At 46.1% G+C, this 14481-nt stretch overlaps 1 protein-coding gene across 1 annotated transcript in view; it reads right to left on the reverse strand.

Annotated features, from left to right (window-relative positions):
- otog (otogelin) overlaps positions 1 to 14481 on the reverse strand; it is an 81529-nt gene that overhangs the window by 15070 nt on the left and 51978 nt on the right. Inside the window, exons 28-40 of the mRNA XM_035999898.1 lie at positions 14017 to 14295; positions 12058 to 12175; positions 10304 to 10383; positions 7073 to 9894; positions 6286 to 6463; positions 5872 to 6023; positions 5694 to 5783; positions 5395 to 5581; positions 3890 to 4110; positions 3349 to 3487; positions 2118 to 2306; positions 1550 to 1759; positions 1331 to 1435 (exon numbers count right to left, since the gene is read on the reverse strand). Of these exons, the coding sequence (XP_035855791.1) occupies positions 1331 to 1435; positions 1550 to 1759; positions 2118 to 2306; positions 3349 to 3487; positions 3890 to 4110; positions 5395 to 5581; positions 5694 to 5783; positions 5872 to 6023; positions 6286 to 6463; positions 7073 to 9894; positions 10304 to 10383; positions 12058 to 12175; positions 14017 to 14295 (4770 nt within the window). The remainder of the gene's footprint in view (positions 1 to 1330; positions 1436 to 1549; positions 1760 to 2117; positions 2307 to 3348; positions 3488 to 3889; positions 4111 to 5394; positions 5582 to 5693; positions 5784 to 5871; positions 6024 to 6285; positions 6464 to 7072; positions 9895 to 10303; positions 10384 to 12057; positions 12176 to 14016; positions 14296 to 14481) is intronic.

Raw genomic sequence — 14481 nt, forward strand, 5'->3', positions numbered from 1 at the left:
GTTGGTTTGCATATTCCAGCTGTGTGTCACGCCTCTTTTATACATCACACATGTTGAAAAAGTCTTCCGCAAAGGATACACCTGTGCATCCTTTAAGATGGTGCGCTAAGATTGATTGAAATAGCAAATGCACCTGTGCCCATCTGTGCGCCCATGGGTGTGCTGGTCTTACAGGGAGGTGTGTTCAGGTGCATTCTTGGTATATTAGTATCTTGAGGCAGTGGAAAGTGATCGCGCCATTGACCAAAAACACCTATGAATTAAAGAAGACACTAAGTACAAACCTTTTGAACCATGCGCCTGGAGCACGGACCCTTTTGTGTGGATTTGTACACGCCCTAAACGCACCTGCCCTTAATCGTTAAAATAGGGCCCTAGACGTGTTATTTAGTGAGCTTTAGAGGTGCTGGTAGACACATTTTTGCTTTCGGTACAGTTACTACTGAAGCTGTGTATTCAAGAAAGGCACTAGTTTAGCCTGCCTCTCTTAGTTATGCTATTGCTGCTGGGGAAGTTCCTCCCTTCCAAGGACACAATGAGCTGCTCCCTCTTCTCTCTTTTCACTAGTCTCCTTTTGTGTGCACCTTAGTCCCAGAAATGCTTGTTACTAACCTATCTCTGGGGAGTTTTCTCCCCGGAGTCCCTATGTTTCTTCTTCACCCAGAATATCGCCTTGGAATAGGGTGGCACCTAGACCGGGGTCTCGGGTGCAGCTGTCGCTATGGACCTACTACACCCTGCTACGCTCTGCGATTCCCCGCAGTGTCCGACTGCGTCCTGCTGCGTCCAACCACATCCACCCAGGCTGCTGTGCCACACCACACCCCATAACGCCCTGCTGTGCCCTACTATGACATGAACTACTACGACTACCACTGTGGCCACTGTTCCACTATCTTTATTGTGACTATTATTGCCACCATTCAACCGGTGCCGTCAGACACCGCCTACCAAGAGTCTGGGTCTGTCCGAGGTTTCTTCCTAACAAAAAAGGGAGTTTTTCCTCGCCACTGTCGCACTAGCCACTGCTAATGCTTGCTCTTGAGGCAACCACTGTAATAGTTGGGGCTTCGTAAACTACAGAGTGTGGTCTAGACCTACTCTATCTGTAAAGTGTCTCGAGATAACTCTTGTTATGATTTGATACTATAAATAAAATTGAATTGAATAGTCACTGTGACAGTGGGTAAACTCCAACTGGTGGAAAGAAAGACACAAAATATCTTGTGCTGGTATCACAGTTGGTTGGTAACACAGTGCATCCCTTGTACAATAAAGAGAAGCCATAACTCTATTGATCAGAGTTTATTGATCAGAGAAGAAAACTCACCGCACACAAAGTCCGGACAGCAGGATTCCTGTCTGTAGTACGACACCAGCTTCTCCCCGTATTTACACTCAGGAGGGAGCAGGTCACACAGGCTCTGGTTACACACTGCACACAATAAAACAAAGAGTGAAACATGTAATGAGCCTCAGATATGCTGTTCTCTGATACATTTTAAATTAAAGAGCGCGTAGCAGGCTCAGGAACCCCCCGCGGCCTCACCGCAGACTTTATGCGGGCAGCAGCTGGTGTCGTCGGCCAGACTGATGATCATCTCCCCTGTTCGATGGCACGCCGGCGCCGCCATGCTGGAGCAGTTGTACTCCACGGGAACGATGGTGTCGTTGTCGCAGCGGTACATGCAGCAGGCGTCTTTCGAGGCTTTCCACACATCACCGTGTGCGCGAGGAACGCCGGAGCTGTCAGTGCAGGCTGCAGACACACACACACACAAACAGCCATGTTTCTAGTTCTGACGGTGCTGAAGCAGACTTTAAGCATTGATTATCTAGAACATTATCAACAGTTATTTTATAATTATGTCAATACGTTTGTGATTCTGCAACAAGAAGTTTAGGGTTTTGTACTTTCAAGAACCTACTATTCAACTACTTTGCACTTTTGTGTTAGAAAAAAAATGAAAAGCATCATTCAAAAAGATTAAAGACAGATAATTTGGAGATGTATTTTTTAGGTTCTCTAACAATCTAATGCCATCAATATCCAATGTTGTTGTCTCCAGTTCAAGACCTCCTGCTCTTTTGTACGGACAGGTAAACTGGTGTCTTACCACACTTCTCAGGTGAGATGCAGAGGGCGGTGTACGGTCGGTGGAGGAGCGTTCCCTCGGGGCACACGCAGCCCTCAGTCAGGCCTGAACACTGGTCCGGATCCGAGTCAAAGTCGTTGTTGGGGCAGGACTGAGACGTGCAGGCCGGCAGACAGGCCTGATACCGCAGACTGTCAGGACACACAAAGGCTGCAGGAAGAGACACAAACATGTCAGTGCCTCAAACACATCACTTTACCTTTAGTCTATTTAGTGAAAGGAGCAACTTTTGATGAAAATTCGGATCTTGCAATAAGGCAGGCCTGCTTGGTTCTTTCGGTGAATAATTGAAGATCTACAAAGAATATGTTTACGGCATTTCCTCTCTAACTGGGACGTTTTGGGAGCAATTGGTGGGATTGCTATGGACAAAGTACACACGGCGATACACTGGTAAGAGCAAATTACATTTCACCATGTAACCAAGCTAATTTAAATAGCTCACGTTACTGTATTGTGTGAACTGTTAACTTCATTTAATATTTTATTTGGCGTTTTCTTTTGCGGGGTGCAAATGTTCCACCAAAACAAGTTCCTTCCCGAGACTATTTTCAGAGCCACCATCGCTGCGTCAGGAGCTTAGCGCCGCCCAAGACGATTGTGATTGGTTTAAAGAAATGCAAACAACCAGAGCGTCTTTTTCTCCTATCATAGAATGTATCTGTGGTGTAGCCAGACTTATCTCCACAGCGCTGTGGAGAGAAGTCTGGCAACGTGAGACTACTTTACTTTAAACTTTACTTTAACAGATAATGGTGGAATGAATAGTTCTGAATTGTGCTGAGTGGAATCTAGAAAATGGACTCACCAATGCACACCATCACGTTTTGTTACATTTCAAGAACTACACACTGCCTTAAAGACTCTGCATAACTGACGAAACTGATCGCCTGTGTGGGTGACAGGCGATCAGTTTCGTCAGTTATTCTGGCTGATTCAACTTCTGCTCAGTTTCAAGTTGGTTGATGAACTCCATGTCTACTAATTACAATGATACCATGTACAAAGTCTGTCCCAACAGATGCAGGAGACCTAACAGGTGTGTGAAAGATATTTAACCAGATCTTGTAACTGCAGTCTTTCCTGGCAGAGTTGCAGTATTTTAAAGCTCTGTACACAGAAGAGTATCCCTCCTGCTCAAAGAGCAGCTGCGAGTGCTGATTAATGTTTTAACGGCAGACAGCAATCTTACGGCAGTAATCTGGACTCCTCCACTCAATGCAGATGTTGAATTTGTGGCAAGAAGCCGCGTAGGCAGCCAGCGCCACACACTGGTTGTTGACGTACTCTGCATCTCGTACCCAAATCTCACAGAAGGTGCTCGGCGGGACCTGGAAACAAAGAAACAATCAAATAAATTATTTTAAAAGCTACTGATTTTTATTATTACCACATTGTATGTTAAGCTAGAAGTTATATTGATGTTTACATCGTTAGCTCTTCTTCACCAATAATTCATAATTATAATTATTATAAGAGGTAATGTCATTTAACATGATCTCATTAATACACATCATTGACCTATTTGTCAAACATGTCTTTAACTGAAGAGAAGTGAGAGCAATAATGGTACAAAAGTGCTAGTAGGATTTTGAGGAACTGGTTGATATTCATTTAGACATTTGTTATCTTTTGTAATCCTGCCAAGAAATAAAACTTTGATAGCAGCCTTTCAAAGGTTTCAGACATTAAAAACACTGGCTCCTGTGTAAGGAGAGGATGGGTTAACGTACGAAGGCGTGGCAGGGGGAGAAAGCTGGGTTCTGCAGCATGAGCAGGCAGACGGAGCAGTCGCTGGTGGAGCAGTTGAGCTCGCGGCGGCGGCTGTGGCTGACGTAGCTGGTGGTGTTGGGAACCTGCCAGCTGTCGATGAAAATAGCCGGATCCTCGCCCGCACCCACCGTGGTGCCGTCGGCCAGAGTCAGGTCGTTTGTTGGGTCTCCATCACAGAAACCTGAGGTGGGTGGTGAGAGGCGGATCACAAAAACACTACATTTACTACAGCCATGATATACTGTATGAATCCCTCAATGTGACAAATGGATCCCAGGCAAGCTGGCAGTGTCACCTGGTCACATGGTGCAACACAGGGTGTATATTGACACCAGGGAGACGACATTGGTGCTCCTTGGTGTCCATATTCCAGGTTTCGCTCATCTTAACAAATGATCATTTGTAAATAAAATTACACTTTTTCTCCATCCCGAAGTGGTAACATTTATCTTTCATATAAAGGACAAAATACCTGAACTTGTGTTTCGCCCGATACCGAGTACTGATCTGATACTAGTGTGTCATATATTTTATTATGTTTTAAAAGCTGTATACTACTGTCCCTGTATGGATGTGATATGATTTCTATCATTGTTGTTCGGCCTGGCTGGTTAAACCTTTTGTGAAACCTGAACAAACACAAACGATGAAGACCGTAGAACTTTCTTTCATTATAAAGTTTGATAGTGAGTCATAACGGAAAAAGAACATAAATAAACTACTTTAACGTAGATTTTCTTCGGGGCTAAATTACGTGGTATCGGATTGGTGTATAGACCAGTACTTTTACGATACCGATACCAGCATTTTAGGCACAATCGGAGGCCTTTCCGATACTGGTATCGGTTTCGGAACATCTCTAATTTTTAGTGACTTGTTTCTGTGTGATCACTCTATTAAGATAAAACTGTGTGGAATACAAGCAAGACAGGTGTTTTAAAAGGAACTATTACAATGTAAATTGTGCGTGGCGTACGACTGCCTGAGTAAGACTACCCTAGTCTATATCCATGCCGTTCCGCTTCCGGGATTGCTCCGGTGCCGCAGGAAATTCCGCCGGATGCATGTCTTTTCGCTGATGTCCATTTTCTTCCGCTTTCTTTGTGTTGGAATTTTAAACTCCGGTGGATTTATGAAGACTATGGTTAACTGCTCCTCAGATCTCTGCAGGCTAAATCCAGACAGCTAGCTAGACTATCTGTCCAATCTGAGTTTTCTGTTGCACGACTAAAACAACTTTTGAATGTACACATGTTCCACCAAAACAAGTTCCTTGCCGAGGCTATTTTGCAGAGGCACGGTGCGGAGCTTAGCGCCGCCCATGACGATTGTTATTGGTTTAAAGAAATGCCAATAAACCAGAGCACGTTTTTCTCCTATCCCTGAATGCTATGTGGACGAGCCAGACCCTCCTCCGCAGCGTCTGGTGGATGGTCTGGCAAAGCGAGACTAAGACTACCCTTACCACAGAGACCCATGGTGTGAAGCTTGTTGTGGGAGCTGCCACTGTCGATCACCATCATGCCGGTGCTGTGGTACCACTGCAGCTTGAGACCAGCCGGGCTGCGGATCAGGTACATGTTGCCTGTGTCGTAGATCTCAAAGCCAAACTTTTTGAATCGAGGCTTAGCGTACCGCGAGTTGACGTAAAGCTGAAAGAGTGCATGTTGCATTAGACAGATTTTATCAGTTAGAAAGCTTTAATATGCCAATGTGACAGTTACAATACAAAGTAAAAAGGGATAAGAAGAGAGTGCTTCTAACCCTCCTCTGCAGCCTGTTGATGATGATTTGGTTGGATTTGTGCGTGATGTTGAGCGCCACCAAACACAGATTGGTGAAATTCCAGAGGAGCTTTGAAAAGAAAATCAGGTTAAAAAAAATCAAAAGTCAGTGACTTCTGTTCCAATCACTCTACCAGCTAAGTGTGATATTGACTTACTGGTGACTCTGAGTCAGCGGGACACTCCTGAACCAGGACACTGACAGTCTCATTGGGCAGCTGGGTCACTATATATGAGGCGGCCTTGTAGATGGCAACGCTGTTCCCATCAAATGTGATCACATTCAGATCCGGAAACATCGAGCAGCGACCTGGAACACACAGGTGAGATGACAATGAAAGCTGAAAGCAGCAAAAAAAAATAATAATTATCTGCCGCAGCCGTACATCTTAAGAAAACATCACTGGTCTGGAGAAATGTAAAAACAACATCAACATTTAGTCCAGTCAAATTTAAAAATGCAAAGCTATGGGCTGAGTCTGAAACTGCAAGTGTGTTTTCTTTGATTTTAAGTGACACAAGATTATAAATTCAAAAATGGAACATAGTGTCATTTTTAAGTTTTTCCTCACATGGACAGTCCCACTTTGGGCAGCACTTGTCTCCATTGACCAGGATGGCAAAGCCAAGCAGGCCGCAGTTCGGACGGTCGGAGGTGAATTGGCAGCTCTGAGATTTGTTGAACAAGACGAGCTGGTTGTTGACGCAAATGTACTTTGTGCATTCATCCACGATCTCTGCATACGGAGGCTGGACAAAAAAAAAATGAAAACCCAGAAGTCACAACAAAAAATAAAACACAGAGATGTTTGTAAGCAGGAAAGCAAACTAATATTTAGTGTGTCATAGAGACTGATACTCAACTCAAAATGTACCTAATCTCTATGTCAAATGTTGAGGTTCATTTCAGACCTTGGAAGCGTATCTGTGATAAAGTATTATACGACCACGTGAGACCGAAGTGTCCATTCAGTGGACCATGAATATGGTTGAATGCTACAAAAAAACTAGCAAGCGAACCATTTAGAATATTTCAACACAGATTAACTGTATGTTTTGCAAAATGCACATAGTACTTCTGTAAAATATAAATAAACATGTCTGCTGCTCTAGAGCAGAAGAAACACTAAAAGAACTTTAAGCTTGAAGCTGAAGTCGGTGCTCTTATTTTGAAATTTAGCTTTCCAAATGTTCCTGTATGGCTTTTTTTTGGTACAAATGTAAATATAAATGGGTCAGCTTTGACAATAAAGTGATGGAAATCATATATAAATTACAAATAAATCCATGATAGAAGTTGTCTTGTTACTAATTATGAATTATGTGAGTGAAATGAAAAGGTATAATAACTGGACCTACAGTGCACATCCTTGTAGATGATACAGCCAAGGATGTTATGCCCTCTGTGTGTATGGTCGTTTCCAGTGGTGTGTAAGGCAACGCCGGCTCACGAGGCGTCGTCGGACCTGGACTGGTGCGATCAACTCTGTCCTGCTCAGTTTGGACCGAGGTGGCTGCTGGGAGTGAGGTCGGAGTGGAAACACCAGGCGTCTGGGTGGAGATCAGGTGTGTGTCAGGTGGAGATGTCACCGGTTGGGACGTGGATGGTGACACTTCACTCTCTTTGGTTGTCAGGGTTTTTTCAGATGTGGCTGGCTCTCTGGCGGTTGTCGTGGGGACGGCTGAAGATACCGTGACTGCTGTTAAAGTAGGAATGGGTGCTGAAGCGGTTACGGTGGTCCGGCCGGTAACTGCTGCGCTTGTGTCGACGCGGTCAGTCGTGCTCGCTGTGGTGAACGACTCGGCGGACGTTGCGACAGTTGTAGGCGGCACTCCTGACGTTGTTGTCATGCCAGGGCTCGGTGTGACAGTCGGTGGGCCGAGAGTGGTTGATCTGGAGATTACTGTTGGGGGCCTTGTTGCTACGGTAACCCTTGCAGTGACCGGCCCGACGGTTGAGCTCTCAGTCGACGTGATTCTGGGGGTAACTCTTGTTGTGACGGGAACTCTGGGCGTCGTTCTGACGGTGGTCGTCCGTGCGACGGTTGTAGTTGTTGTAGCAGGTGTAGCTCTTGCGGTGGACACCAGCCGGGTGGTGACTTTCTCCTGGACAGCCGTTGGCCTCGGAGCTGCGGTGGAAGCAGTTGTGTGCAGCGGAGACCCAGACGGAGGCGCCGTGGTCGTAGCTCTCGTCGACACCTCCACTCTGCCAGTCACCGGATGTGTCGTCTCTGTAATGGGCTGCAGGATGACGGGTCTGAGCGTGGTGGTGACAACACCCGGTGGAGCTCTTGTAGGGATGGTCGTGAGAAGTGTCTCGGGAAAACCGGGTCCAGGTGGAGGCGGGGGTGTAGCCGGTCTCCTGGTTGTGGTGGTGACAATTTCTGCAGTTGAGATTTCAGGAGACGTTGTGGTTTTGGCTGTGGTGGCTGTGGCAGCAGCCGATGTCGCAGAGGTGACAATCGGCTTTGACGTTACGGGAAGGCGAGGCACTTCGGTAGTTTTCGTAGAAGTGACATCCTGGATGACAGTTTCAGAAGTGAGCCCTGCTGTAGTCTTCACTGTGGGGCTGTGGACCAGAGTGGAGGAGGTCTCCCAATGCCATGGCTCTGAGGTACGCACGGTCGACGCAGGATGGGTGGAGCTCTCTGTTTTCGGTAAACGTGGCACAGCGGTGGTTTCTGTAGGAAACACTGGCGTCACAGTTGCTTTCGTTGTGACAGGAGGACCTGTGGACATGGTGGACATTCCTGGAACCTCCGGAGGTCCTGAAGTTGTGGTCTGAGTGGTTTTCTCCACCGTTGGGACGGCGGCAGACCAGGAGGTTCTCTCGGCATAGGGTGTGGATTTGGACAAAGAAGAAGTTGTGGTGTCTGTAATCTTCGGAGATGGAGGTGCAGCCGTTGTTGTGGTTGCTACAGGTATTTCAGACACAGTGGATTCAAGTATGGTCACTTTCTTTGTTGTTGTTTTCCACTCTAGTCCAGCTGAGGTAGGAGCGGATGGTGCGGGTGTAGTAGGTGCAACATGGATCGGGGGTGACGTTGGTAACTCAGGAATGGTTGTTGTAGAAGTCTTCAGTTCAGCAGGAGTGGTGTGCAGAATCGTCTCTGTGGTAGCCGGCGGCGATGTTGTCTCTGGACTTATGTACGGTGTTGTTTTACTGGTGACGAAAGGTGCAACTGATGTGACTGATTCTGTGGTTTTAGCTGAAGTGACTGTAGGCAAAGACGCGGCTCCTGTTTCCACAGGAGCTGAGGTCGGGAGAGGCGGGGAGGTTGTGGAGGCTGTGCTTGGTAAACCGGGAGGGATGGGTGTAGTTGTCGTTGGGGGACGTCGCTCCACTGTTACAGGCGTTGTGCTGGTGTCTGTGTATGCAGTGGTAGCTGTGCTGGTTACAGTAGTCCTATCTGTAACTGTAGACGTCTCGGAGATTGGAGCAAGACTTGGACTAGAAGTGGTTACAATCGGAGTAACTGCTGCCGAATGTGTTGTAGCCTCTGTGGTCTCTTTGGTTGTTTGCGCGACAACAAGAGGAGGGGTTGTTATGGTGGTTGGCCCTTCGACAGAGCTTGTGGTCGGTGCTGCAGTTGGAGATGGCTGCAGGGTGGTGGCAGTGGTGGTGAAGAGCGGCTGCGGGAAGTGGGTGGGCTCGGTGGAGGAGGTGAGCCAGAACAGAGACGTGACGGCGAAGGGAGCGCTGCTCGGCCCGGACGTGCTGGGGCCGAAAGAGCCGGTGGTGGAGCTCACCGCTCTGGTCGTCCATGCTGTTGTACCTGCTACAGTGGTGGTGGACGACGCTTCAGTCACACTGACAGTGGACAGCGGCTCCTCCACCTCTGGCCTGACAGCAGGGGGCTCTGTTGGAGGAGATGGGGGTCCTGCTGTTCTGGAAAGTTCAGCCACTACGGAAGGAGAGACAGGGACTGGGCGGGTCGGCTGGTCAGGGGCGTGCGGCGCCTCAAATGAGGACGTCTGTGTGCTCACGGCAGGAGTAGTGGGGGTGATTTTAGCAGTAGGGCCAGTGTGTGGACGGGCTGAGGATGCCGTGGTGGTGATGGAGGTCTGGAGGGGTGTGGTGGAGACAGCAGTGCTTTCGGTGGTTGCAGAAGTGACAGCTGCAGAGGTCAGCTGAGCAGTGGAGGGTGTCACAGGCTGCACAGCAACTGGGATCTTAATGCCTGAATCCAAACAATAAAAAGTGTGTTAGAGAAGCGCCGAGCTCGACAGACACAGTTTATGAGACGGCTTAGACACACAGACAGCTTCCTTTGGGTCTTATTTCAATGGGGGTTAGGTATATATAAATATGTTTTTATTTTTTGAGTATGTTATTAATGTTGTGCTTTGTACACTGGAAAATGTGAAAGTCAGTCACTAGTGACAATTGTTGGTATCTAGTTCACTGGTATTCAGGACACCTCCCCCACCTCTTTCTGTACTATATGGCATGTATCGTATGCCTTGCTGTAAAGCCAATTACCCTCGGGGGACACAAATAAAATTGAAGTTAAGGCATCCTGGTTCCACTAAGAAAACAGTTTAATATCTGAAGCAAAACCCCACTGAAAGAAATCAGGGTATACTCACAGTCTTCAACAAAGACACACCGACGGGTGACCTCATCAAGGACCATGTGTGGGGGGCAGACAGGAAGGCAGCCCTCCACTCTGCACAGAGAGCAACACACAGACATGAATAAAAACCCGTACACAGTACAATAAACGTCAATTTTATAAACCGGTTATAAAACACATTGGTTGTGACTGAATCACAGTTAGGCTGGATTTAAACACAGGTCTTAATCATCTCAAACATCACCTCCACATCTTTTCGGTGCAGGCATGAAGACTTGAAGAGAAAATCACACAGAAAAACTACTAAAAATATGGTGCATGGATTATTTCAGTGAGTGAGAATTTCACTTTTCCTGCAGAGATTTTATTTTAGTTTAGAGCAAAGAGTAAAATGTGTGAGAGAAAGATTTAGTTTCCTATACACAGATGTTATAGCTTTATTTTCACCCTAAAACTACATCCTCTTAGTCTAGAAATCTAGACGCAGCCAGGGTCAGTCTAGCAACTCTCCGTTGGCTTGCGAGTTGAAAAAAACTAATTCTGGTCAGGCCAATCACATTGTGTATAGAGTCAGTGGGCGGGCTTAACATAATGACGGCAGAGTTGCGACGGTTCCGCGTGAATTCCCTGCTACTTGAAAAGAAAAACGATGGCTGCCGATGCTGGCGAACAGCGGTCTTTCGAATCGGCTTTAGCTGATTTACTTGGAATCGGCTTTAGCTGGAAGACTTGGAGACTTTTCTCTGCTTCTCTTTACAGTCATCAGATTTACCTATCGTATAATCAATAATATAGTGCCTCTCCTAGTTATGCTATTATAATTCTAGACTGCCGAGGAAGTTCCTTCTTATGACACGCTCTTTTCTTTTGTTTCCTTTTATGCACATCCTGTCTCAGAAGTGCTTGTTACTCACCTAGCTCTGGGGAGTTTACTCCCCGGAGTCCTTATGTTTCTTCTTCGCCCAGAACATCGCCTCGGATTAGGGCGACACCAAGACCTGGGTCTTGGGTGCAGCTGTGGCTATGGACCTGCTACACCCTGCTACGCTCTGCGATTCCCTGCAATGCCCGGCTACGTCCTGCTGCGTCCACCGCGTCCACCCATGCTCTGCTGTGCCACGCTACATCCTGTACCGTCATAACCCCAACCGTCAGACACCGCCCACCAAGAGTCTGGGTCTGCCGAGGTTTCTTCCTAAAAGGGAGTTTTTCCTCGCCACTGTCGCAATAGCCACTGCTAATGCTTGCTCTTGGGGGAACTATTGGAATTGTTGGGGCTTTATAGAGTGTGGTCTAGACCTACTCTATCTGTAAAGTGTCTCGAGATAACTCTTGTTATGATTTGATACTATAAATAAAATTGAATTGAATTGAATTGAAGTCATTCTTAAAAAAGGAAGATGTGTTCGTAGTTTTGCCGACCGGATACGGCAAAAGTTTAATCTATCAACTAGCGTTGCTCTGGTTGGCTATGAGTGCAGAGGGAATTTGAAAGACAACCGTTTATCCCGCCCCTCGGATTGAGCCCTGCCAATGGAGAGTTCCCAGACCCAACATCTTGATGTGGGTCTGGCTTGTCAGAATAACATCCTCCCTGCACTTAAAATAAATAAATAAACATATTTGAAGACCTACTTGGTAAAAGAAGCTCCATAAGATCAGAGATGGATGACATCAGATAATTAAAGGTCTGTACAGACGTAATCTATGTCTACAAACTGCTGTATGATTTGTCTTGAGAGTAATTGAAAAGGTCAAAGGTCTCACTGTGGGATGGTGACGCAGGCATCAGCTGACGGGTCGCTGCAGGTCTTGAAGCAGGGGATGACACAGGAATCGTACCGCCACTGACAACGTGGACCGGGCGGGGCATCCGGGCTGGGGCCTGATGAAAAACACACAACACTCAACGCTTTTACTTCAAGCTCCCAAGACTGTTAAGACCTTGTTGAAAGGTTGTTGAACAAGGTATACAACTCTTCAAGAAACAAGTCCAGCTCTGGTATCCCTGTGATCTTAAAGAAACAGTATTAACCTACTGAACCCTGAACATCCACATTTGCAGTAGCTTTAAAGTTAGCAGAGAAAAGACATTTTCTTTAAACATTATGATACCACATTTTCTTGTTTAAGCATTTAAGGTTGTATCATGATCACTTTCATGTTTCAATGGTTGCACCATTTCATCTAACGGAAAGGTTGTGTATCAATTTACACGCAACATATTTGGCAATTTTGGAAACTTGTGAACTTGATTGAAATTTGAAATAAAGTTCAAACAATACACGAGTGTAATAATGAAACCACTGGTGGTTGCAGCAGGGTCAAAAGTGTTAAAAAAAGGTGTATTTTTTAAACTGCTCATACAGTACTTAGACAAAATAAAAATAATTCTGATGTTACCTCAATATGCAGGAAAACCTATATAGGAAAAGTATATCAGGTTACTAATCTAGACTGCTTAAAGGGACCCTTAAATGTTTTCACAGACCAGTAATGTGATGAAGTTAGAAAGCCATTAGTGTGCATCTGAAGGCTGGACTTCTTCTGCATTCACTGCCGTCAGCAGGAAATCCAATCTGCTATTGGCTCCCAGGCTTTTTCCATTAACTAACACAAATGCTGCTGTATTTTTAGCATGAGTGATTAGCCTGGCTGCTTTGACCCCTGACAGCCAGCTGAACCCTGAGCAAAGCTTCTTGAATCCTCACTGAGGCTTAAAAATATAACTAGAACCTCGGCATCGGGACAACATGCCTTTTACTGTCCGTGTCTCCAACTCTTGTCAGATCAAAATCCAAATTTACCATAAAAAAGTTAATCAGGAAGCACATTGACATTAAAACTGGATACGTGTTCTCATAGTTATGACCAGGGGCGGGTCTAGAGGGGGGGCCCGGGGTGACACCTGCCCCCCTCTGAAATCCCCCCCCCCCCAATCCATTGGGCTAGAGTGGTGTAAATCTGACAAATTTGATTTCCAATGGATCAGAGTCACTCTGCTGCCTGTTCTGACAATCACTGCCTGTCCATTTGGTAAATGGATATATACTTTAAACACACATTGTATGGTAACTGTGTACTTTGTGAACTGTGAAATGTTGAGGCCAGTTTAGAAGTAGAAAAATATTGACCTCACTGTACTTGTTGCTGTAAGTAAGAAATAAATGTGCATTGCACTTTATTTATGTTCTGTTTCCTATTCTCTGAAAACTGTGTACAGCAAGATTTTCTTTGTTGAAGTCTGAGGCAAGTTTATTGTAAGTGTATTTCACTTTATTTTTATACGGTTCCGTGAAAAAATCCTCCCAGCCCTTATCACATGACCAATTAATGTTTCCATGAGGACTATCCAAATTTGTTGCATTAAGAGCCCATAGGAAATGTGTATTGTATTTGGATACACAATTTGTTCCCCCCCCCCGTGCCACCACACTTAAAAAATCCTGCAATCGCCCCTGGTTATGACTTCTGTAAATTATAATAATAACTTATTGCAATGAGCGTGCCAGAAAGCTAATTTGAGAAATGTAGGGGGAACTGAAATCCAAACAATCTGGTTGGAGCCTCTGTTTTTCTTTCCTATTTACCTATACATATTTCTCTGTATATTTTAGTTCCTGGAGGCAGCACAATAATTTGTTGATATAATGTGGTGTTTTCAGTGTGACCGCAGCCTTAGTAACCGTGACTTTCAGTGAGCGCTGTGTGTGTTGTGTTGCTGACCCGTCAGTCTGAACAGCGTGGCCTTGCGGAAGCTGTCGATGTGTCTGTACTTGAGCAGGTGGAGGCGGGCCAGCGTGACGTGCAGGAAGAAGCCGGGCTTTGCGTGGGACTCCAGCGAGTCGTAGCCGGGGATCCAGGTGTTCCTGTGGAGGACGAAGGTGGCTCCGTCCCAGAATGCCTCGCTCTCCTCCCACTTGGCCAGCCTCACCTGGCCGCTCAGGCTTGCGTGCAGAAAGTAGTTTGGTCGCTCGGCCGCCTCGAAGGAAACCCGCGATGTGTCTGTGGAGACGGAAACAAAATGATTCGTCAGTACACCAGGAACCAGGGGAGAGTACAGAAGGCAGATACTGAGATGTTTAAGGACACACAGGAAACACAAGCATCATCTGCATGATGTTATACATGTGAACATATAATAAATGGACTGCACTGATACAGCTCTGTTTAACCTGAGAGCTTTACAAT

Source organism: Sander lucioperca, chromosome 3 (genome assembly GCF_008315115.2).
Source record: "Sander lucioperca isolate FBNREF2018 chromosome 3, SLUC_FBN_1.2, whole genome shotgun sequence".
NCBI lineage: Eukaryota > Metazoa > Chordata > Actinopteri > Perciformes > Percidae > Sander > Sander lucioperca.